Source organism: Ziziphus jujuba, chromosome 4 (genome assembly GCF_031755915.1).
Source record: "Ziziphus jujuba cultivar Dongzao chromosome 4, ASM3175591v1".
Taxonomy (NCBI): domain Eukaryota; kingdom Viridiplantae; phylum Streptophyta; class Magnoliopsida; order Rosales; family Rhamnaceae; genus Ziziphus; species Ziziphus jujuba.
Genome location: NC_083382.1, coordinates 33248212 through 33271309, shown reverse-complemented (window position 1 = coordinate 33271309; position 23098 = coordinate 33248212). Strand labels below are relative to the sequence as shown.

The window sequence follows — 23098 nt, the reverse complement described above, 5'->3', positions numbered from 1 at the left end:
TACTCAAGCAGATAGATCAGGCAATCGAATCGAAATTGATGGGCCTATATTAATACTGTAAAGGATTCTATGAGATTCAGCTGGATTTTATTTATTTATTGTTTTTTTTTTCCTTGTTGCTTTTAAGAATTTGAAGCTCTACTTAATTGATTACCAAGTACCCAACTGAATTGACTCATTGCTTGGCCAAGTTTATTACATTAATAATCCTACTCACTCTCTCTTAACTGCTATTCGATCCTTTTTCTCTTCTGAGTTGACTTACAAAGACACCCAAATTCTAGAGTAGGAATGTGAGTATATTAAATTAAGATATAAAATAATAAAAGCCCCTAAAATGACGGGGATGTAGCTCAGATGGTAGAGCGCGGGGATCGATACCCCGCATCTCCACTCTTCGACTTTTATTTTCTTGTTTTTTTTTTTGGTTTTTTTGTGTGTTTTTAATCCTTTTCTAAGAAATTTATGGCACGTGTTGCTTTTAGAATCAGTGGAACAGCAAAGCAGTCAGCTTTGTCTCAAACTCTCTTAGATCACATGATTCACATCTCGATCATTGAAAACCGACGGCTATGGTTCGTCAGAGCACTGAAGCGTCCGTGACTTACTGACTTTTTAGCATTCATGGTGGTGGATAAGGGAAAAAGTACACGCACATCAATGTCCGCCTGAAGAATCTCGTCTCGTAGACTGAATCAGTGAGCCAACAACCCAGAGATCTGAAGTAGACCCAGAAAAAAAAGGTTTTTTGCCCAAAAAGGAAAATGAGTTCTTCGAAGACTTTGAGAAAGTTGGAGGTGGTTTCTCCAGTACCAGCAGACATAGACATCGCCAACTCGGTTGAGCCTTTCCACATCTCTGAGATTGCCAAGGAACTCAACCTCTCTCCCAACCACTATGATCTTTATGGCAAATATAAGGCCAAGGTTATTCCTTTCGTCAATCATGTTTCGTCTTGTTTGCAGTGAAAGTTTTAATTTTAAATTTTTTTTTTGTTGGGTACTTATTTTTTTATTTTGAATTTATTTTAACTCTATATGGTCTGTAACAATTCTATGTTGTCGGCCTTTTTGTTCTTCAATGTTTTGGGCAATTGTTTGGAGTTTTGATTTTGATTCTGTTTTTTTATTTTTTTTCTGGTAGTATTGAGAATGAATTATCTGGGATGTGGATATTCAGGTTTTGTTATCTGTGCTTGATGAGCTTGAAGGATCCAGAGATGGGTATTATGTTGTGGTTGGAGGGATTACTCCAACTCCTCTTGGAGAAGGCAAATCTACTACTACTGTTGGACTCTGTCAAGCTTTGGGTGCTTTTCTTGATAAAAAGGTGATTTCTTTTAAAATCTGTTTTCCCGTTATCATATATACGGCGACTTCCTACAAAAGTCCCAATTGCATGACGCTTATTGTTTCTTAGTGAAGATTTAAGGAAAAGGTGAAAATCAGTTTCAAAGAATGCGGTCTTGTAAATATACGTCTTGTAAATATACCATGACGATTCCGAGAGGACAATATAAGCTGCTGAACTTATGTATATATGAATCTGGTTTAAGTTGGATGCAAAGAGGGGACTAGTCACTTGGATAATTCGTATTTCAAAATTTTAGGTGGATTTTAGCTCTTTGTGGATGTAAATCCTATTTTCTGTTCTGCATTAGGAGTACTCCCATTACTAGTGTAAATCCAACTTTCATATCAGAGTTAATACATGAAAATGGTGTTACCGATAGGTAATGGATTTTCATCTTTCCTTTGCTACATTGTTTATGCTCTATGTGGCTTCTATACAAAACTTTCAGCCATGACGATTTGCCAATTAGTTTATATCATTGTTAAATGGTTCCTAACCACTAATCAATTTGTCTTACTATATTAGGTTGTTACCTGCCTTCGTCAACCATCACAAGGACCGACTTTTGGAATCAAAGGAGGTGCAGCAGGAGGTGGTTACAGTCAGGTGATCCCAATGGATGAATTCAATCTTCACCTAACCGGAGATATTCATGCCATAACGGCTGCAAACAATCTTCTTGCTGCTGCGATTGACACTAGGATTTTCCATGAGTCAACCCAATCAGATAAGGCTCTCTTAAACCGGTTATGCCCTCCAAATAAGGAAGGGAAACGGTCCTTTAGTGACATCATGTTTAGACGTTTGAAGAAACTTGGTATCTCTAAGACCAGGCCAGAGGATCTCACACCACAAGAAGTTAAAAAGTTTGCTAGGCTTGATATCAATCCAGTTTCTATTACATGGAGAAGAGTGATGGATGTAAATGACCGATTCTTGAGGAAGATAACCATTGGCCAGGGCCCTGAAGAGAAAGGAATGGTGAGAGAAACAGGATTTGATATTTCTGTTGCCAGTGAAATAATGGCGGTTTTGGCCCTTACAACATCTCTAGCTGATATGAGGGAGAGGCTTGGAAAAATGGTGGTTGGGAACAGCAAGGCTGGTGATCCTGTAACTGCTGATGATCTTGGCGTTGGAGGTGCTTTAACAGTTCTAATGAAGGATGCTATTAACCCTACTTTGATGCAGACTCTTGAGGGAACTCCAGTTCTTGTTCATGCTGGCCCTTTTGCAAATATTGCTCATGGAAATTCCTCTATTGTGGCAGATAAGATTGCACTCAAACTGGTAGGACAGGGTGGGTTTGTGGTCACAGAAGCAGGATTTGGTGCTGATATTGGGGCTGAGAAATTCATGAATATAAAGTGCCGATATAGTGGTTTAACACCTCAGTGTGCTGTTATTGTTGCAACAATAAGAGCTTTGAAAATGCATGGTGGAGGACCAGAAGTTGTTGCTGGGAAGCCTCTAGATCATGCCTACTTAACTGAGAATGTATCTCTAGTTGAAGCAGGTTGTGTGAATTTGGCCAGGCATATTACGAACACAAAAGCTTATGGTGTGAATGTTGTTGTTGCTGTGAACAAGTTCGCAACAGATAGTGAAGCAGAACTAAATGCAGTTAGAAATGCAGCTTTGGCAGCTGGTGCATATGATGCTGTTATTTGTACTCATCATGCCCATGGTGGAAAAGGAGCGGTGAGTCACTTCATCCCCTTAACTAATTAGATCTCGTTTAGCGAAATAAAGAAATAGTAATTCTTATATTCTCACACAAGCACAATGATAAGAAATGTATGAAACATAATAGACAGTTTATGGATTTTTACAAACCTTCTATTGTCTCATAGTTCACATAGAGTAGTTTGTCCATAGAATGATTATTTTGATCTACTTCATCTGCCCTTATTTTCAATCTAAGTTAATTGCTGACAAATTGTACATCATAGAAAAGGGATGTGCTTTAAGCCATTATAGATCACCTAGGGAAGCAATAGGCAGTTAGATGCCAAATGAATCAGGCATATGCCTATGGCATCTTTTGAAGCCGAGCCTAATGGAGTAACCCCTTTCTGTTGTCTATGACATCTGTTGTAATTGATGAAGCTTATCATGATCTTCAGGTTGATCTTGGAATTGCTGTTCAACGAGCCTGTGAGAATGTTACTCAGCCATTGAAGTTTTTATATCCTTTGGACATTAGTATCAAAGAGAAAATAGAGGCGATTGCCAGATCATATGGGGCCAGCGGTGTTGAATACTCAGAGCAGGTAAGCTCCTTTACCACTGTTCATGTTCAGGTCAAGTTGACTGATTGTAGAAGATCCTCTTATGGATGACAAAATCTAATGTTAATGAAGCTGCTTGACATGTTATTATAGACAGCCAGAGTACCTAAAGTTTCTTTCTTGTACCATAAGCAAAATGGTATATGGTTTTGTGTAATTTTAAACTGACTTAAAAACTTATCTTTTGGTGTTAAATAGGCGGAGAAACAGATCGAGATGTACAGCCAGCAAGGGTTTTCAGGTCTACCTATCTGCATGGCAAAGACACAGTACTCGTTTTCACACAATGCTTCAGAGAAAGGAGCTCCAACTGGATTTGTGTTACCAATAAGGGATGTGAGGGGTAGTATTGGAGCTGGATTCATTTATCCTCTGGTGGGAACAATGAGTACAATGCCTGGTCTTCCCACAAGGCCATGCTTCTATGATATCGATGTTGACACCGCCACGGGAAAGGTTATCGGTCTTTCTTGAAGGGTCCCAGTTTTTGGCTCTCCATAGTCCATATATCATCACACCCACCAAGGAAAGTTTGAAGTTGATCTCTCCAGTTCACCTTCAAACTCATGGATTTGTGTTCTTTGCCTGTCATTTCTGTGTTTTTGCATGCTTACCAAAACAATGAATGTACCCACTAAAGAAGAAATTTCATTTCGAGCCAGACGCTGGTTTTTGGGGTGATTATAATATTTACAGATAATTGGAACCTTGGTTTTTTTATTTTTTTATTTTTTAATTTTTATTTGGGATGATTTTCCAACAGCATGAATAAAAAAAAAAAAAAAATTCCGACAAACTGTCATTGTACGGATAACTGTACGGACGGGTTGGAAGGCAGAGTTACTAATTATTGTACGTGCGAGTTAGAGACAGGTAGGTAGATATGGATTCGGCATTGATCCAACAAGCACTATTACCGATTTGCCCTCCGATGGTTTCTCTTTCTCTCTCCATGTCAGGCGATAAGAAAATCTGTTTCGTCTCTTTCGAACTTGAACCTAACAAAAACCCAAATACACGAAATTAGTTTTTTTTGGGGTGGGGGTGATGAACCGGTGATGATTTTAAAACCTGGTTAGTTACCAACTGCCTACCAGAACAGTGGCATTCTTGATATTAAACCAAATCAAAAGGGGGCTTTCAATCTCTTCGGCTCTCTCCCTCCCTCCCCTGTTTTCCGCTCCGGGATGCTTCTTCTTAACCATCATTGTCTGGTTCTTGCTTAGGGTTTTTCCGAGCTCTCATTCGCAGACTGCAATGGTGGATTCACCAACCACCCCAACCCAACCGTCTTCAGCATCATCATTCACCAAAGCAGAGCTCAAGACCACCTCTTTCTCCTTTTTCTTCTTCTTCTTCACCTCTAGCAAGAAGAAGACAACCGCCTTCGCTTATGGTTTTATGTTTGCTTTCCTTGCTTTTACAATCTTCTTAGTCTTTTACCCTCCTTGGTACTCTTCTCCTCCCTTCAAGAAAATCTTTCATTCTTCCCCTTCTTCCTCTTACAGGTCCCATTTCTCCTCCATTTTTTCCCACCTTCTGCCCAACTCTTCCCACCAAGGTATCCTCCGGACCCATGATGCATTTAACACAACTTTCCAGCTTTCCCGGAAAAACCCATTTCCCGGGAAAATAGAAGGCATTGATGGTAGCAGTGAATCTTTGTCTGGCGCGGATAGAAATGGGAGTTCCAACGGTTCTCTATCTTCTTTTCCTGATGTTCCTCGGTTTTCACAGGGAAATGGAAACCTCAAGGGTAATAATACTCTATCTGCTTCTTCTCCTTCTGTTCATGTCCCAATTCTTTCATTGTCCCAAGAGTCCAATCAGACAGAAAATTGGAATAGGAGCTCTAAATCATCTTTGAAAGACACTCACTCTGGAAAGAATATTTTAGGATTGGAAAATAATGAACAAGATGGTTTCAGAAAGAACAGTGTGTCTTTGGGTGAAAAGCAGGGAAAGCAGAGAGAACCTGAATTGATGAATGCTTGTGACATATTTGATGGAATGTGGGTGAGAGATGATGCTAATTACCCACTATACCCTCCGGGGTCTTGTCCTCACATTGATCAGTCTTTCAATTGTTTTCTCAACAATAGGCCTGACAATGGGTATGAGAAGTATAGATGGCAACCCAAAGGGTGCAACATCCCAAGGTAATTTTGCAACAAATTTTTATGCCTGGTTTTTTATGTTTTATACGTATGTTATTCATGCTGCATTTTCCAGAAGTGCATCATTTTTTGTTTTGAGTATTCATCATTTGCTGATATATGATAACCATGGAAGTTGAATAATAATGTTCTGTTTATATGTGAATTATGCTACTTTTTGAACTTCATTTTTCTGATTTGGGATTATGAGTTCTCTTTTAGAAAGACAGATTTTAGATGAACTTGTTCTCTGCAGGTTGAATGGTCTGGACATGTTGGAATTGTTGAGAGGAAAACGCCTAGTTTTTGTTGGCGATTCTCTCAACAGGAACATGTGGGAATCTCTGGTTTGTGTTCTAAGAAATTCGGTGGAAGATTCAAGCAGAGTTTTTGAAGCCTCTGGAAGGCGTGAATTTCGAACAGAGGATTCTTACTCTTTTATATTCAAAGTAGGTTGTTCCATATCCATTCGCTTTGGTTTATGCTATATAATTAGTGATATTATTCTTTTCAATATCAGTTAGGATCTTAGAAAGCAAAAGCTTCATGCCACTGAACCCACATTACAATTCTTAATCTTATGTTGTTTAGCCCGAGTTAAAGATTTTCTTCTGTGTTATCCTCACAGCCAAATAGATTAGTGTTAAGCTTGTCCCTTTAAATTTCTCTTCTAACACATTTATATGTTTATATCCTGTTATCTATTGCGGAATGGATTCATAGGATTACAATTGTTCTGTTGAGTTCTTCCGATCACCATTTCTAGTTCAAGAATGGGAAATCCCTAACATGGGTGGATCAAAAAAGGAAACTCTTCGCCTTGATGTTACTGAGAGATCCTTGGATAAATACATAAGCGCAGATATTCTGGTCTTCAACACAGGGCACTGGTGGACTCATGAAAAAACTGCCAAGGGGTGAGTCGCAAACTCCCTTTCACTTTGTATCATGCATTTCAATGGATAATGGATAAACGGAAACCATAATCTACTAATAAATAACTTGCAGGAAAGGTTACTATCAAGAAGGTAACCATGTCTATGGTGAGCTGAATGTCAAAGTGGCATTCAGGAAAGCTTTGACTACTTGGGCAAGATGGGTGGATGCTAATATAGATCCTAGGAAAACCCTTGTTTTCTTCAGGGGATATTCTTCTTCCCACTTTAGGTAAAATAAAAGAAAGATAAACAAAAGTTTTAGATTCCAATAGTTAAAAGTAGAAGTGTTTTAATGATCTTTTTGCCCTTTCACAGAGCTGGAAGATGGAATTCTGGTGGACAATGCGATGGAGAGATAGAGCCAATTATGAACAAGGCATATTTGGGTAAATATCCAGCGAAAATGAGAATTTTGGAATCTATAATCAAGGGGATGAAGACGCCCGTGTTCTATCTAAACATTACAAGAATGACTGAATTTAGAAAGGATGCTCATCCTTCCTTTTACAGAAAGAAGAATTTAACTGAGGAGGAGAAAAAATTGCAAATGAGGCACCAGGATTGCAGTCATTGGTGCCTCCCCGGTGTTCCTGATACATGGAATGAGCTTTTATATGCTCAGCTCCTCGTACTGCAACAAAAGCAGCAGCGTTAAGAACAGGGACTATAGTTGCAAGTGAAAGAAAAAAATGAGAAACACATTTTAGGCCTTGTTAAAAGTAAATTTTTTTGATAAGAACAGTTAATTAGTATTCTTTTAGTGGAAGGTAATCTGACGAAGAAAATCCACAAAGCATTTTCTTTTAATAGAAGGGAAGGAGAAGAAATAAGGTGTAGTTTGGTCAAGGGTGGCAATGAGCTGTAATGAACTGAAATTGTTTATAAAATGTAATTGGCTTGTATACTGTAAAGTCAAAATTGAAGTTGTCATTCAAAGAATGAAAATGATATGATATGTTTAGTAATCATTCTGATATGAGCTAAATCCAGATGATCATCCCCTTGGTCTTTGTAGATAATCCAAGCGTTGAAAATGTCATTTCTTCCTTTCATATGTGTTTGTTTGTTTGTGGTTATTTATTCCCCCTTTTTTTTTTTTTTTGTTGGTTTTGTTTGCTTGTTATTATTATTCAAAAGGAATGGCTAGCATGAAGAGATTTATGATACTGGCTAGGGTATATTATTCATTACGCATAAATATGGTCTGAATTACATATTACTTCATAAGTAGGATGCTGAAATATATATATATATATATATATATTACCATCGATTAAACTGCAGAATCTACATAGATTCTGCATTTTTTTAACATGATTCTCACATAAAACACTACATTTTATTTAAAGTTTCATCAACATAAAACTCTCAAACATGCAAACTACAAATCATCATGATGACAAAGATCAAGATGATTATAGGCATACTTGGCCATCTATAGCACCTACTCTCGTTTAATATACTAATACTCAGCTACCAAAGCACCACGTGATCCATAAGAGTCTGCGTTGATCCTACTGCAGTTCAATCTAATCTCTCCATCAGTCCCGGTCAAGGGGCTTAAGTTGCCCATTTTGATCATGGATTCCACAAAGGCCTCAAAGAAGAGAGTTTGATTAGCACTGAAGTTGCTCACAATGGGAATGGTATCTGCACCGGTTGTGGAAAACAGCTCTTGGTCACTCTGGAGCAGCCCTTTACCAATCAGCAGATTAGAGAAGTAGTTGTTGTCGAAAGTATCCGGTGTGGAAACGTCAAGATTCGCGAGGACACTCCCGTTTCCACCCTGCGGGCATAGCTGACTCAGTGTGTTTGCATATGTTGAGTTCAACGATGGATCCTGGTCAGCGGTGCCGGTGAAGTTGTATATCCGATGAGTGAAAAATTGACATTGGGACCGTCCAAATGTGTGACCACCTGAAAAATGATAAATGCATTTCAACATCTAACTGTGAGCTCCACACTTTTAGAGGAAAAAAAAAAAAAAAACTGTTTCTTTTATTTTTTATTATTATTATTTTGTTTTTTTTATCATGCTATGTATGCGGCCAATTTTAAAAAGTGACACGAAAAAGATGAGTAGAGCTTATATATAATTGACAGATTAGATTTGCCCTCATCAAACCCAATTATCTTTTTAACTTTGTAGACGTCTTCTATATTTTCTGATCTGCATAGAGCGAGACCCTTTCGACTATTTTTTGTTGCTAGCTAGCAGCAAGAAAAATAATTCAATAAACATATATATATAAGCAAAGAAATAAAAGAGACAGAGGAACTTTACCAGATAAGGCAACCAGATCAGTGGAGGTGAGATTTAGGTCACTGAACTTTTTTTGAAGTTGATCAAGTGTTTCAAAGGGACTCGGAAGGTTGCCAGCGGCGATTCGATTTGCTGTGGTGCTATCCCTTCTTCCAAATGGAACGCTCCATGAGGGACCATCAGACTGCAAAATTAACCATATAGATATGATATATATGCTTAATATTAATTAATTAGTTTATAGAGAAAGTAAAGATTTTAATTACTTAGAGTATATGTTAAGGAGTTGGGATATATTATATACCAATTCTACAGATTGTTCAGATGCAATGGCTAGAATATCAGCACAGGAAACGATATTAGGACAAGCAGCCTCCAATTCACTCTTGATTCTGTCTACAACATCAAAACCTCTTGCTGAGTTACTGTTTGGTGGAGCTAGCTTCTCGCTATCTATGGTATCCGTGCTGTCCAACAAGAGCGACCCATCACAACCCTGAAAAATTAATTTAATATCCAAATCAAATAATTTTCCATCTTCAAATTCCATAATAATTTATTTTTCCCCACCAACATATATATATATATATCTCTTAAAGAAAGAACAAGAAAATTGTTGAGAAACACCACTGATTTCATTAAAATAGAAAGCTTTTGATCATTGAGAAAAAAGGAAGGCAAACAAAAAAGAGTAGTTGATGAGTGGACATTTATTATAAAAATAAAATATAAAAAGAAAGTAGGTAATTAAGGTACTTGGACAAAGCAGTCATGGAAGTGAAGCCTAATGAGACTGGCTGCAATTCGGGCATCTGTCTGCAGAGCATCCTCAATGACTCCACGAACAATGGAGGTGATATTTGGGCATGTTACATCGTAAAATGTGGGATCTAACTGTCCGTACCCTCCAACTAAAAGAAGGGAGAGAACCAGTGTTGCCAAGTTGTAATGTGATGAAGAAGAAGAAGATGCCATGTTCCAAACTACTACACTTCTGATTATCAAATCAAAATCAATAAGACAGATATGTAGTTATACTACGAGCTTTTATATATATATAGAGACAGCATGGTTTACTAATTAATTTGTACATTTATATATATAGCGACAGCATGGTTTACTAATTAATTTGTATAAACCAGGGCAAATTAAAAGTTGTTCAATTCGTCTTCAAATTAACCTTTAAATAAAGTCTAAAAGTGGATACCAGCCTTTCCGAGTAAACGTTGAATGCAAAAGCATGATTTCATTTCCCAAATGTACGATCGAATTTGTTTTTTTTTTTTCTCTTTCCTTTTTTTTTTTTTTTTTTTTTTTGGTTGTAATAATGATCGAATTTATTATTATGTATTAATTGCACAACCTACCCAAGGTAAAACGATTTTCTATATACACACACACACACACACGAAGTACTGGTATTCATTTTTCATCTAGTTAATAATAATCTAGTTAATAATAAGTTTTTCCTTTTTTTTTTTTTTTTTTTGAAAGGGTAGAGGAGAGGAGAGGATTTAGTTAACTAACTAATTAATTAATAATATGTTGGACCGCATTCTCACTTTTCCATTCAAAATTTTAGTATTAAATAAGTCACATTTTAAATAAAAAATAAAATGTGGTACCACATGGTAATGTACATGTATTCCATTTAGATGCTTCCTGCTGAAGGGTTGGGATTTTAGGATCTCTAAGTCTAAGGCAGAAAGGATGGGCGGAAAGGAGAGGCTGCGAGTAAGTTTAGCAAAAATAGTACAATCTACATATTCTGCTGCAAATGAAGTTGTGCCACTTGGATATATATGTTCTAATTTTCAATGGGCCTTGAAAACTTAGTTTGAACTTTCCACCACCTTATCTACATTGAGATAAGGCAGATTTGAGCATCATTGGCTGCCAGCCTCAGAAAGTCACGTTGGCTATTTTCCCTGTACAGTGTAGGTCCAATATTAATCTCATAAAATAAATAATAATTTAATAAAATTAAAAAAGAAGACAGAGAAAAAGAAAAAGAAAAAGTAGCAGTACCAATAAGGCAAGGCTACGGAGGCAATTCATAAATTTTTTTTTTTTTTTTGGTTGGTGAAAGACATCATAATTCATAGTTTGCATTGAATTCAATTACGTGAATTGCATGAATGGAGGGATTATGTGGGACATGTCAGGATGTTTGATATTTAAACTGACAGAAAATATTTTGGGTCGGCATTGACATGTCTAAATGCATGTTACTTGGGTCTATAAATTAAAAAGCCTTACCTAACATGTTATAAAAGAATTTGTAAACCTTCTCGATGAAGGTAAAATGTCAAGGAAAAAATCATCCACTGGATTCTTTGTTTGAATAGTCAACCGTGTGACAAGGACTCACGGGGTGATGACTCTGATTCCTATTTCTGTATTACACATTTAGAAAAAGTACTCGACATTGTTTTTTAATTTCTACCAAGTCACCGCAGAATATTGGAAAAAGTTGGCGTGCCTTGCTAGCTAGATATTTTTACAGGACATACATGACTTTTGGAGGCCAAAAAAGAAAAAAAAAGAAAAAAAAAAGAATTTATATGACTTTCACTATTACGTTAACATAGAGCTCTTTTAATTTTTGACCCAAAAAAAATGAAAAAAAAAAAGGCTTTTACTCTATAATTTTAAAAGCATTTAAAAACTTTTTTTTTTTTTTTGTTAAATAGAGAAGTATATGAGTTTCTTTTTTTGTTGGTGACTTAGTGCTAAAGTTATTAATTAATCAATAAGCTTGAATAGGCAAATGTAATTTATCTAGCATCACAAATTCCAATTCAAAAATAGATTTAGCAGATACAAAATTATTAAGTAATTTCCAAATTAATCATTTTAGCGGTTGTATTATAATATCTCTAATTTCCTCAATTATAATTGCATATATAAAAATATATATATATGCAATTATAATGTTGTAGGCTATGTAGCTCATCAATCATCAAATTATGGGTGGGTCACCGAAATCATGAGTAAAGAAAAGCTCAAAATTCCTGATATCTTCTCTTTTACCCTTGTTTAATATTCTGCAAAATTAGCATTATATATCATAGAAATACTGTATTACGTAGCACATTAGATAATAAAAATCCTAAATGTATTAAGTCGTAGGTAATATATTTTTGCAAGTCTCAATTATAAAACCAGGTTTTTATTTTTAAGTTAAACAGTAGTACGTACGGACACAGACAATATATAATATTATATTTAGCTTGTGTCAAACATATTATTATAATATTTGAGTTGGTCTACACATGATGGATGTCATCTTATTCACATTATGATCATGGCCGGAGTTTATTCTTGTAATATTCCTTATAAAACCCAATCAATTTCACATTGTGGCAACGAAGCCACCGTAGTTTGTCTCGGTAGAAGTAGAAGAATCTCCATTAATCCTCCTGCAATTGGCTCTGATTTCTCCATCTGAACCCGTAAGAGGGCTTATATTCCCCATCTTGATCATGGAGTCCGCAAAGCTCTCAAAGAAAGAACTTTGGTTGGCACTGAACTTGTTAACAAATTCAACGGTATCAGCCCCTTCATCAGAAAACAGCACTTGGTCGCTCTTAAGCAGGCCTTTGAGGATTTGTAGATTGGAAAAGTAATTATTATCGAAACCATCTGGAGTGGTTGGATCAAGATTGGCTAGAACACTTGCATTTCCATTTTCTGGGCAAAGCTGTTGGAGTTGTGGTAAGTAGGTTGTGTTAATGGTCGGGTCTGGAGCTCCGGTTTGGTTGAAGTTGAATAACCGGGTCCTAAAGGTCAGACATTGAGCCCGTCCAAATGTGTGAGCACCTGGAGGACGGTTAATTAATTAATTTCTTGCTTAATTGATTACATGAATATTAGATATTAATGTTATTAATATAATTGGACGGCTGGTTTGCCGTACATGGTACGCTGGTCCCAACGATTTATTTTTCTTTAATTAAAATTGAAGAAGTTAATGGCTTTCTCAGTAGCAATCCTGTATATATATATATATATATATATATGCACATATTTAATTTTAATTAAATTACCGGACAATGAGACAAGATCGGAGGTGTTGAGGCCCTGAATGGTGAACTTGCGCCGGAGCTCCTCAAGAGGTTCATTGGGACCTGGAATGAATTCATTGGCAGCACTTCGATTTGCTGTTAAGCTATCCCTTCTTCCCAATAGGACTGTCCAACAAGGGCCTCCCGACTGTTCATATATGTGTAGCCATTAATTACATCATAGATATAGATATATGCATGTTAAATTTAAGATGCAATTAATGACTAAAATACTGAACATTAAAATTTTAATTAATACCCCATCTTAATTCTTAAAAAATATTAGAGTTTTACTATTTAATATAATTTGTGATCATTATTAATGTAATTCAATGTTAATATGGCAATTATAATAATTAGGGATATTTATTTGTTTATTTTTAAATACCAAAAATCTTAATTAAAAATTAATAGCTAGTTAAATTACCATACAGTACATAAGTCTCATTGATTTTCTATCGGGTATGGTGCCAAATATAGGATTATTCAAAATATTATGGATGTAAAATTTTAACCTTTCTGTATAACTATATATTATAATTTGTCTCGAAGGAAATAGTTAATTAATTCTATGTGATTCTTGAATTTCAATATGATATTCACCCTTACATAATATGGTTTAAATATTTTAATGTTTTTAACTTGTGAATTTCAGTATCATATAATTAAGTGTTTGGCATCTCTAATAAACATTTATGCATGTCATGTTTATGTAGGGATGCATGTGTTATGGCTATAATGTTAATTTGTATATTCATATGGATATAATAAAGGTATTTTAATTAAATAAATAAAGGTAATTAATTAAATACCAAATAAACAGATTCGGTAGCAGCAATGGTAAGTATATCAGCGCAAGAGACGACACCAGGGCACGCTTCTTCAACTGCAGCCTTAATGTCGTCGATAACCTCAAAACCCCTGGCGGAGTTATTATTGGCGAAAGCAAATTTCTCGCTATCTATAGTTGTCGTGTTGTCCAACAATATTGATCCATCACAACCCTGCATGCAAAAACCAACATTATATCATATTCTTAGTAAAAGAGTGTATATGTACATATATTAATTAACTATATATTATCAAGCAAAAAAAAATGGAGATATATATGAAAATGGTTGGTTACATTAACGAAGCAGTCATGGAAATGAAGGCGAATGAGACTGGCACCGATCCTCGGATCGGTGGTGAACAGAACTCGGGCGACGATTCCACGTACAATGCTTGCTAGAAGAGGACAGGTCTCATCGTAAAATGAAGGACTCAGTTGTCCGAACGCCACACTTCCTCCAACCAAAAATGCACACAAGAAAACAGCACCCACTTTACTTATAATTAGAAAACCCATTTCTTACTTTACATTTATCAGCTCAATAATTATTCAGAGGCTTGGAATCGAGCTGGTAAGAATGTGTAAGGGATTATGAGGAGTTAATCATCATGAGCTTTAATTTATAGACTGGCAAAGTTTTCAGTTAGGTGAATATTGCGCCCACCAACCACAAGGTGTTCAATTTTCAAACAGATTGATTTGAAAAGGTAATTAACTTGTTGGCAAGTGGGGTTTTCCCTATCATGTCATGTCAGGGAAGGCCCCCTTCATATGATAATGAAAAAATGGACGGTGGATATATAGAGAGGCTCTATCTAGTATATAATGGATAAGTCCTATATAATTGTTATATAGCTAGGATTTATTTATGATGATATTGTCGTTGGTCAGCTAATTAATTTGCTTGGAATTTAAGCAATAAATTCGACTTTATAGCGTACGGTTGATTACACGCCCTTATCTAGTTTCTAGTTTGTAGACTTTTACTTGATTGTATGATTGTGTACCAAATAAAAAAAAAAAAAAACTTAAATTAATTGATACCAAATTCAAAGTTCCACCTATATATCAATCTTATCTTCTTGATATCATAAAATAAACTATATATTTAGGAATTGAAAGTTGGGTACGTGTCTCTTTTTATCAGAAAACTTGAAAGGTCATGATGTGGATGTTCAACAATGTTGAATAACATTGATTGTTAGTTTTCATGAATTAAAAGAAGAAACCAATGATAAGTAGTTCAAATAAACTGCAGAATAATGCAACTATAAATTTGGAAGTTAATCTCTCTCTCTCTCTCTCTCTATATATATATATATATATATATGTGTGTGTATATATATATATATACACAAAGTCTAACAAAATGGCCAATATATATTTATATGATTATCTGATTAATATCAGTATAATTTTGAGGCAGGAGTCCATAACTACTGCTCTGTGTTAAATTGGAAAGTGGAAATGCTAGCGGTTTAATATTAAACTTCTAGCTCATTTTCTTGCGTGGTCCAAAATTATTAATCTTTATTAGGGAGATCGTATTTGGACTTTTATAGGTGCTCCCATGTAATACTTTTGAAAAGCCAAAATCATTTTACATATACTATGTAACTAGTAAGAGTCATGTTCGTGAAGATAATCTAGTAGAGCAAACGAAAGGCCCTTTTTATTAATCACAAGCACTATTCATTTATAAAACCCAGTTTCGTAGAACACAATCTTTTTAGAAACCAACTCAGTTTTGATTTCCGGAATCAAAAACCAACTATTAATCTAGGTTTTGTTGTCTGTACAGATATTAGTTACTTGTAATTAAATTTGTATGTTTCGGAGAAGTTTCAAACTTTATACATGCATTTTCAATATTTGTAATTGAGACCTTTATATAATTTTAATTTTGATTAATTTCAATATGGCAATACATAATTAACTTTACTACTTTTTTTTTTTTTTTGGCGAGAACTGCACTATAATTAACTTTAGTTTTTTTATAAAGTTAATTATATATTTGGGCATTCCATTAATTTAATTTTCCTCAAATACAATCATTTTCACCAAAATTTCTTAATTTTTGGTTCACATTGAAATTAAAATTAAAATTGAGGGATTAGAAAAATTTAAAATGCAGGGTCCACGCATTAACATCAAAAATAAAATTAAGGGTCTCAAAAAAAAAAAAAATATATATATATATATATATGTATACATATTGAGAGAGACATAATAATTGTAGTGAACTCTATTTCATATATATTATTTAGAATGAGTCAAACATGATATATTGCATAACAAATAAGCTGATCATTCCACAAGACGTTACTTTATTTTTGCAATATTGGATTAATTTATCAGTTTATATTCTTGTAACATTCCACGTATACCCTTTTATTTCATAATTTTGGTTATTTTCACATTGTGGCAACAAAGCCACCATAGTAGTTTGTGTTAGTAGGAGTTGAATCCCCATTAATCCTCCTGCAATTCTGTCTGATTTCTCCATCTGTACCGGTGAGGGGGCTGAGATTCCCCATCTTGATCATGGAATCCACAAAGCTCTCAAAGAAAGCTCTTTGACTTGCCCTGAATTTGTTAACGAATTCAACGGTATCGGCCCCATCGCTGGAAAACAGGATTTGATCACTCTGGAGAAGACCTTTGAGGGCTTGAAGATTGGAGAAGTAATTGTTGTCAAAAACATTGGGAGTGGTAGGATCAAGATTGGCTAGGACACTTGTATTTCCACCTTCTGGGCAAAGCTGTTGGAGCTCTGCCAAGTAAGTTGTGTTAAGGGTCGGGTCTGGAGCCCCGGTTCCGTTGAAGTTGAATAACCGCTGCCTGAAAAATAGACATTGGGCCCTCCCAAATGTGTGCGCACCTGGAGTTGAGTGGAGTGGAGTGGAGTGGAGGGTTATTATATTATATGAATATGATTCTCAGTTATAAATAATTAATTAATTAAATTTGTGTGTGAAGTTAATTAGTTAAAGAAATCAATAATTTAAGTATGTACCAGATAATGCAACGAGGTCGGAGGTGTTGAGGCCCAAAACTGCGAACTTGTTCTTTAGCTGATCAAGAGGATCAATGGAACGTGGAATGAAATCGTTGACTGCTGTTAGGTTTGCTGTTAAGCTATCCCTTCTTCCTAGTAGGACTGTCCAACAGGGTCCTCCTGACTGTGCACATATATATGTTATATATATATATATATATATATATATGTATATATATGAGAGATGCAGATGATTAATGAATAGTAAATAAATACCAACATATATATATATATATATATACACATATGTGTGTGTGTTTTTTTTCTTTGCATACAGTATTATTATAGTACTAATATATGAACCATCCATTCCACTTTAAAATTTAAAAATCAAAATCACAAAGAAATTACCAAATAAAATGTGTTATGCACCACCTATATTTTTGTCATTGCAGTTTCAATTGATTACCTATATGCATATGTATTATGTAATTTATGTGTGCTTTGTTAATTTGTTTTATATATATATATATATATATATAAGGCTAAGTAATTAATTAATACCAAATAAACAGATTCGGTAGCAGCAATGGTGAGTATGTCAGCGCAAGAGACAACGCCAGGGCAAGCGTCTTCCACAGCCGTCTTGATGTCGTCGATGACATCGAAACCCCTGACCGAGTTGTTATTTGCCAGAGCTCCCTTTTCACTGACTATACTGGCGCTGGTGCTGTCGTCCAACAATAACGATGCATCGCAACCCTGCAAAGCATAAGTGCCAAACTTCTTCATTAAATTGTTATATTATTAATCAATCAATCTTTCTTTTTTGTTTTTTTTGTTTTTTTTCTTTTTCCTCAAAACAATATATTCATGAGTTCAATTAGCTCATTATCGGCCCACCTCTTTAACTTCGAATTAATAATGGCTAAACATTTTGTTTTTTCCAAAAAACAAAAAAAAAAAAAAAAAAAAAGCGAAAAGATGAAAATGGTGGAAATTAATCATCCTTACATTAACAAAACAGTCGTGGAAATGAAGGCGAATTAGGCTGGCAGCGATCCTGGGATCGGTGGTGAAGAGAACTTGGGCGATTATTCCTCGTACAATGCTTCTTAGAGGCGGGCATGTTTCATCATAAAAGGTTGGACTCAGCTGTCCGTACGACGCTGATATTCCTACCAACAAAAAAGCACAGAGCAATACAGCACCACCACCCTTTATCCTTAGGCACCCTGCCATGTATCTATCTTCAATCAATTCCAACTAATTATTTGGATTGATGTGTGGTTAATTAATGTGTAATAGAAGCTAATTATCAGTTTTAATTTATAGACCAACAAACTCTTTAATTAATATATTGCGTCCCAAAAGTGTTTAAACCTTCCCGGTGCCAAAAGTCTTTTTCTTGTTGGTAAGCGATTAATTTCCTTCAAGGTCAACGAACCTCTCAGATCATATGATTCTGACAAGTGGATGGTGGATATATATGGTAGACTATTTGTATAGTTTCTTTGGCCTTTCGGAATACAAAAGGCAGTTAGGTAAGGGAATAAATAAATGTTAAATATCGTTTTATAATTTATTTAATTAAGATGATTCGTTTGCTCGGAAATTAAGCATAAATTTTAGACTTTGCCACGGTGTCGATTCAGCAAGTCTGTAGAATTTTGATTTTGTTTATCATTAATGTAATGTATGTATATAATTAATGTAATTTACTAAACTTAATTATTGAAACACAGATCATAACAATAAGTACTTCAAAGTTCCACCTATGCATTAATCATCAATCTTATCCTGTTGGTGATCATATACAAACTAATCAATTAATTCTGCAGGTTTACTGGTCAGCCAAGTCTTTAGGTCTCTCTTTATCGAAAAAACAAAAAAGTCTTTGGATCTCTCTAATTGGCTGCAGATCATTGTTAATTAGGTCTATTTAGACTTCAATAAAATTTATTATAATTGTATAAAATTCATTATAATTGTATTTTTAAGGGTGGTGAGATTATATATATATATATATATATATATATATATATATATATAATTTTTGAATTTGGATCATTGTTTGAGAAAACTTTAGTTTTTATGTTTGCACATAATGGTGAAAAGTATATATGCATTCTCTAAGAGACTTTTTTATGCTAAATGCAATTTCAAATTAACAAATATTTATATACATATGTATATGTATAGATTTAACTCTTGATTTTTTTATTAATTTTAATTACATCAACAATTAAAGATTTAAAATTTAATTAGTGTTTAAATATGGATTTAATAATATATCAAAACTGTACTTACTGAAATTATACCAGGATCTGATGAATAATAAATATATTTTTAAATTTTATCCATTAATACAATTCAAAAATTAAAAAAAAATCTAATAATAATAAAATTATAATTATTCTTTTTATACAAAATAATTTTTTAAAACGCTGTCATGTTCAATAAAATTTAATATGAGTTATTATTAGTGTTTGAATTATATTCATAGCTGCATTTTAGTCTTTATTTATTTATTTTTTTTAATTGACACTTTAGTTTTTAAATTTTAAGTTTTAATATATTCTGATTTTTGAACTATTTTTGTATACTTTATAGCAATTTTAAATCGTACTTGTTGTAACATAAAGGGGTTTCATGACATATATACTTGTGATATGTAATTTTGTTGTTTTTTTGTTATAGTGAATATATTATATGATTTACCCAAAAAAAAAAAAAAAGTGCCCCGAATACTTTAAAACTTTTAAAAGTTAGAATAAAAATAATTTAAAAATCAAATGTTCCAAAAAATAAAGTTTAGGAGAAAAAAGTTCAAAACTATCATAGAACTATGACATTAGTTCACATGCTGACTTCGAACATAAGAAAGGGTTTTCAAATTGCGAAAAGTAGGCTTGATATGGGGCATTTCATTTACAAAATGGGTTTCATTAAAGATAGTTGAAAATTTTGGATCCAATTATCTTATAAACATTTGGGCTTTACACAAAAAATTATAACATTTAGATCCAACTTCTAAAGCAAGTGCACTAAACCCAAAACTAGCGGTAGCCCAATAGTCTTTAGTTATGCTGATGACGTCACCAATTAATGTCAGAACAAATACGTCATGTATCATGCGTTATACATCATTCGTCATGAATCATGCATCATAAAAAGATTCGACGTATTCTCTTTCCTTTATCGGATGATTTTACTATTATTGATTATAAAATCTCTATATATTATATTTTTTTTTTTTTAAAAAAAAAATAGCTAAATGTAAATTTTCTATAAAGGAAAAAAGAATTAATGTAATATTTTAATGGTCTAAATGGTTTGACAAATTGCTTTCAGCATTATAAATAAAAATAACTAAGCTGTAGACAATATATAATCTATGAAAGGCGACATGTGCTTCCCACACAATACAATAAGAAAACGAATCAAAGACTAGTGTGGGGCTTTCATTTTTTTTTTTTCTTTTAATTAGTGTGTGGCTTTCTTGATTTAGAACATTTTCAATGCCAAAATGTTTAGACATATGCATTTTTAAATTTGGCATTAGTTTGAACTTTTCAATATTATATATCAAATTTTATAATTGGTTTTTCAATAGTAAATACTAAAAAATATAATTGGTCACACCCTCTGATTTAAATCGCTATAAATCTCACTTTAATTTTACTTTTACCAATTCAAAAATAAAATTAAAATTAAAATCAAACCAACAAATGGTGCCCCAAAAAAAGGAAAAAAACAAACAAAAAAGAAAAAAAAAGCTAACTTGCCAAAATATAGCAATGTTATATCCAAATGGCATGTCATTGAAAATGTTATAATAATTTGATGAAAAAAGATATATATATATATATATATATTTATAGATACAGTAGGTTGACATGACTTACATTGAAGTTCCAAAAAATCTTGCATTGTGTTTTTTCGGATGTAAGATAATGAATAGATTGTTATCGTGATAAAAAGCTATTAAATTAATAAATAATATATATATATATATAGAGACTTTCTACAGTATGGATAGTCCACATGCAGATACATTTAAAATCGATATTTTTTGGATGAAAATATCATCTTTACTGTATACTGTAAACTATACACATCAAAATTAACATTTTCATTCAAAAAGCATCAGCTTTGAATATGATTTATATACAGATCATCCGCATAGTAGGATTCTCTTTTATATATATATATATATATATATATATTTAAAAAATAGAAAAAGGCATTTCGGCTTTGGAATTCATCTTCAGTTGAACTTCTGACTTGATCTAATAGGTAAACTAACGGAATAAACGATGGAATATTATAATTGATTTCCGATTATATTGTCACATTGTACATGTACAATATATGTTAATTCTTCAAAAAGGCCGTCATACTTGCTCTTTAATTAATAATTACCGTCTTTATTATTATCTTTCTCGAATTCATCCTCTCAGCATGTGCTGATCATAATCATATCTAAGAGTCAGTTGACCAAAAGCGAATTTATTTGATCTTTCACCGAAAGATTAAGGCAAATAGATAAATAGACCAAAGCATGATTTTTATTTCAATACGTGGGCATAATTATTGTAAAAACCTACCATATCCATGTGGTAAGGACAAAATCTAAGGTGTACGATGGTGATGGTTGTATTATGTCAGCATGGCGTCGATCCAATGCCTTGCAGGACAACCTTTGTGATTGTTTTGTCAGATAGTAACTTATAATTTGAACCCTTCCAACTTGGATATCAAAAGAAAATATAAATCAACCAATCATGTTGATTGGTGCGACACCCCCCCCCCCCCCCCCCCCCCTCCCCCCCACCAAAAAAAAAAAAAAAAAGTGGAAAAACTGTCGTTTTTTACGTTATTATTAATATATTAGTAATAAAGTTCTTGGAAAACTATAATCATACGTGCATACAAGATTTTCTGGGGGACAGCCGGACAGGAGAGTCAACATCCATTTATATTTAAGTGTGAAATGTATGATCTTGTTTTTAAAAGAAAAAAATAATAAAAAAATTGGAATGTTATATGCCATGCGTGTGTTCTGATGACTTGATCATACTGTCCCCAATGATGTGGACGTTATCTCACTCTCTTTTTCTTCAGTATATATTGTCTTAATCATGGAGATTCTAGCTGTATAACTTGCTACGAGACCAATAAAATTGACTTTCGATTTTTCGTTACCATTAGGAAATTTATAATTGACAAAAGAAAACTTTGCTTAAACCGTATATATATATATATATATATGTGTGTGTGTGTGTGATAATTTGCGTGCAAATATATGCTGCAAGTTATGTTAAGAACAGTACTACTAATATATCCTACTAACTATAATTCCAATACATATATATTCTCGATCGATCGGATCATTTTCATGCCAAAACCCTGTCCAATATTCATCCAAGTACACACTCTCTCTGATCTTCGTCGATCCCATTGCTAATTTGTTGATGTGTTTAAATAACGGTGCCGTTTGTTATTAGTTATAGTTCAGCAACAGTTTAGTTAAGAGTTATAAGCAAGCAGGATTAGTTTAGTTAATAATTAAATCAAGCGAGATTGGTCTCTCTGTTTCCATGAGATGCGCAATCACTTGATTAATTTTGCAATCCTAAAACACGAACAACTTTCCTTAAGATGCGCCAGATTGGTCTCTCTGTTTCCTTAGGATCCAGTCGCTTGATTTATTTTGCATTCCTAAAGCACAAACAGTTTTCTCCTTTCTCTATTACATTCAAAATAATAATAATAAAGGAAGCAGAAGAAGAAAGAAACACAAACTTTGCCCTCTCTGTTTTTCTTTTTCTTTTGCTTTTAAAATTCCACTTATTATTTTTTGTTTGTTTATTAATATTTTTAAACGATCGATGTGACATTATCCCTAGTGGTGAATACGGATGGGGACAGGAAATTTGGATCCATCGTTTCATTGCATTCACGGACAGGAAGAATCTTAGGTTCTTGTTGGGAGATTTTTAACACTATGATATTGGCCATGAATTAACCATGTTAACACATATAAGATGTATTTTTAGACTCAGCATTTTATAGTATTAAACCTACTTTTTAACAATTTAAGTTTTTAAAATTAATAATAATTTAATCATAAAATCATAAGTTTGAGAGACTCTTTTTTACTTTTTATATTAAAAATTAATGTAATGATTACAAAA

At 33.7% G+C, this 23098-nt stretch overlaps 5 protein-coding genes across 5 annotated transcripts; 2 read left to right on the top strand and 3 right to left on the bottom strand.

The window, feature by feature from the left end:
• The first annotated feature begins 255 nt into the window (after positions 1-255).
• LOC107415101 (formate--tetrahydrofolate ligase) lies at positions 256-4364 on the top strand. Its single transcript, XM_016023386.4, has 5 exons — positions 256-926; positions 1180-1329; positions 1879-3054; positions 3480-3626; positions 3843-4364. Exons 1-5 carry the CDS (start codon positions 765-767, stop codon positions 4116-4118), a joined length of 1911 nt encoding a protein of 636 aa, XP_015878872.3. The 5' UTR covers positions 256-764; the 3' UTR covers positions 4119-4364.
• A 150-nt stretch (positions 4365-4514) lies between these two features.
• LOC107415103 (protein trichome birefringence-like 4) lies at positions 4515-7714 on the top strand. Its single transcript, XM_048471518.2, has 5 exons — positions 4515-5803; positions 6057-6249; positions 6524-6717; positions 6809-6967; positions 7054-7714. The coding sequence occupies exons 1-5, from the start codon at positions 4902-4904 to the stop codon at positions 7391-7393; spliced, it is 1788 nt and encodes a 595-aa protein (XP_048327475.2). The 5' UTR covers positions 4515-4901; the 3' UTR covers positions 7394-7714.
• Positions 7715-7971: 257 nt separating this feature from the next.
• Positions 7972-10126, bottom strand: LOC107415104 (peroxidase A2). Its single transcript, XM_016023388.4, has 4 exons — positions 9758-10126; positions 9306-9497; positions 9023-9185; positions 7972-8655 (listed from the first exon to the last, which is right to left on the bottom strand). Exons 1-4 carry the CDS (start codon positions 9974-9976, stop codon positions 8201-8203), a joined length of 1029 nt encoding a protein of 342 aa, XP_015878874.2. The 5' UTR covers positions 9977-10126; the 3' UTR covers positions 7972-8200.
• A 1976-nt stretch (positions 10127-12102) lies between these two features.
• On the bottom strand, positions 12103-14500 carry LOC112491271 (peroxidase A2). The gene is made up of 4 exons (XM_048471262.2): positions 14195-14500; positions 13881-14072; positions 13051-13216; positions 12103-12823 (listed from the first exon to the last, which is right to left on the bottom strand). Exons 1-4 carry the CDS (start codon positions 14414-14416, stop codon positions 12357-12359), a joined length of 1047 nt encoding a protein of 348 aa, XP_048327219.2. The 5' UTR covers positions 14417-14500; the 3' UTR covers positions 12103-12356.
• Positions 14501-16133: 1633 nt separating this feature from the next.
• LOC107415092 (peroxidase A2) lies at positions 16134-18212 on the bottom strand. The gene is made up of 4 exons (XM_048471261.2): positions 17913-18212; positions 17463-17660; positions 16917-17082; positions 16134-16781 (listed from the first exon to the last, which is right to left on the bottom strand). The coding sequence occupies exons 1-4, from the start codon at positions 18138-18140 to the stop codon at positions 16315-16317; spliced, it is 1059 nt and encodes a 352-aa protein (XP_048327218.2). The 5' UTR covers positions 18141-18212; the 3' UTR covers positions 16134-16314.
• Between the last annotated feature and the right edge of the window lie 4886 nt (positions 18213-23098).

Bases quoted from the DNA above. Each gene is read 5' to 3' on its own strand.
- LOC107415092 (XM_048471261.2), bottom strand. From the start codon at position 18,140: ATGGCAGGGTGCCTAAGGATAAAGGGTGGTGGTGCTGTATTGCTCTGT. The intron at 17,083-17,462 runs GTATTAATTAAT...ATATGTGCACAG, and splicing joins CTACCGAATCTGTTTATTTG to TCAGGAGGACCCTGTTGGAC. The intron at 16,782-16,916 runs GTACATACTTAA...ACTCAACTCCAG, and splicing joins CGACCTCGTTGCATTATCTG to GTGCGCACACATTTGGGAGG.
- LOC112491271 (XM_048471262.2), bottom strand. From the start codon at position 14,416: ATGGGTTTTCTAATTATAAGTAAAGTGGGTGCTGTTTTCTTGTGTGCA. The intron at 14,073-14,194 runs GTAACCAACCAT...TTTTGCATGCAG, and splicing joins TCCATGACTGCTTCGTTAAT to GGTTGTGATGGATCAATATT. The intron at 13,217-13,880 runs GTATTTAATTAA...ATATATGAACAG, and splicing joins CTACCGAATCTGTTTATTTG to TCGGGAGGCCCTTGTTGGAC.
- LOC107415101 (XM_016023386.4), top strand. From the start codon at position 765: ATGAGTTCTTCGAAGACTTTGAGAAAGTTGGAGGTGGTTTCTCCAGTA. The intron at 1,330-1,878 runs GTGATTTCTTTT...TTACTATATTAG, and splicing joins GTGCTTTTCTTGATAAAAAG to GTTGTTACCTGCCTTCGTCA. The intron at 3,627-3,842 runs GTAAGCTCCTTT...GGTGTTAAATAG, and splicing joins GTGTTGAATACTCAGAGCAG to GCGGAGAAACAGATCGAGAT.
- LOC107415103 (XM_048471518.2), top strand. From the start codon at position 4,902: ATGGTGGATTCACCAACCACCCCAACCCAACCGTCTTCAGCATCATCA. The intron at 5,804-6,056 runs GTAATTTTGCAA...TGTTCTCTGCAG, and splicing joins AAAGGGTGCAACATCCCAAG to GTTGAATGGTCTGGACATGT. The intron at 6,718-6,808 runs GTGAGTCGCAAA...AATAACTTGCAG, and splicing joins CATGAAAAAACTGCCAAGGG to GAAAGGTTACTATCAAGAAG.
- LOC107415104 (XM_016023388.4), bottom strand. From the start codon at position 9,976: ATGGCATCTTCTTCTTCTTCATCACATTACAACTTGGCAACACTGGTT. The intron at 9,498-9,757 runs GTACCTTAATTA...TTAATTTTTCAG, and splicing joins TCCATGACTGCTTTGTCCAA to GGTTGTGATGGGTCGCTCTT. The intron at 8,656-9,022 runs GTAAAGTTCCTC...ATCATTTTTCAG, and splicing joins TGATCTGGTTGCCTTATCTG to GTGGTCACACATTTGGACGG.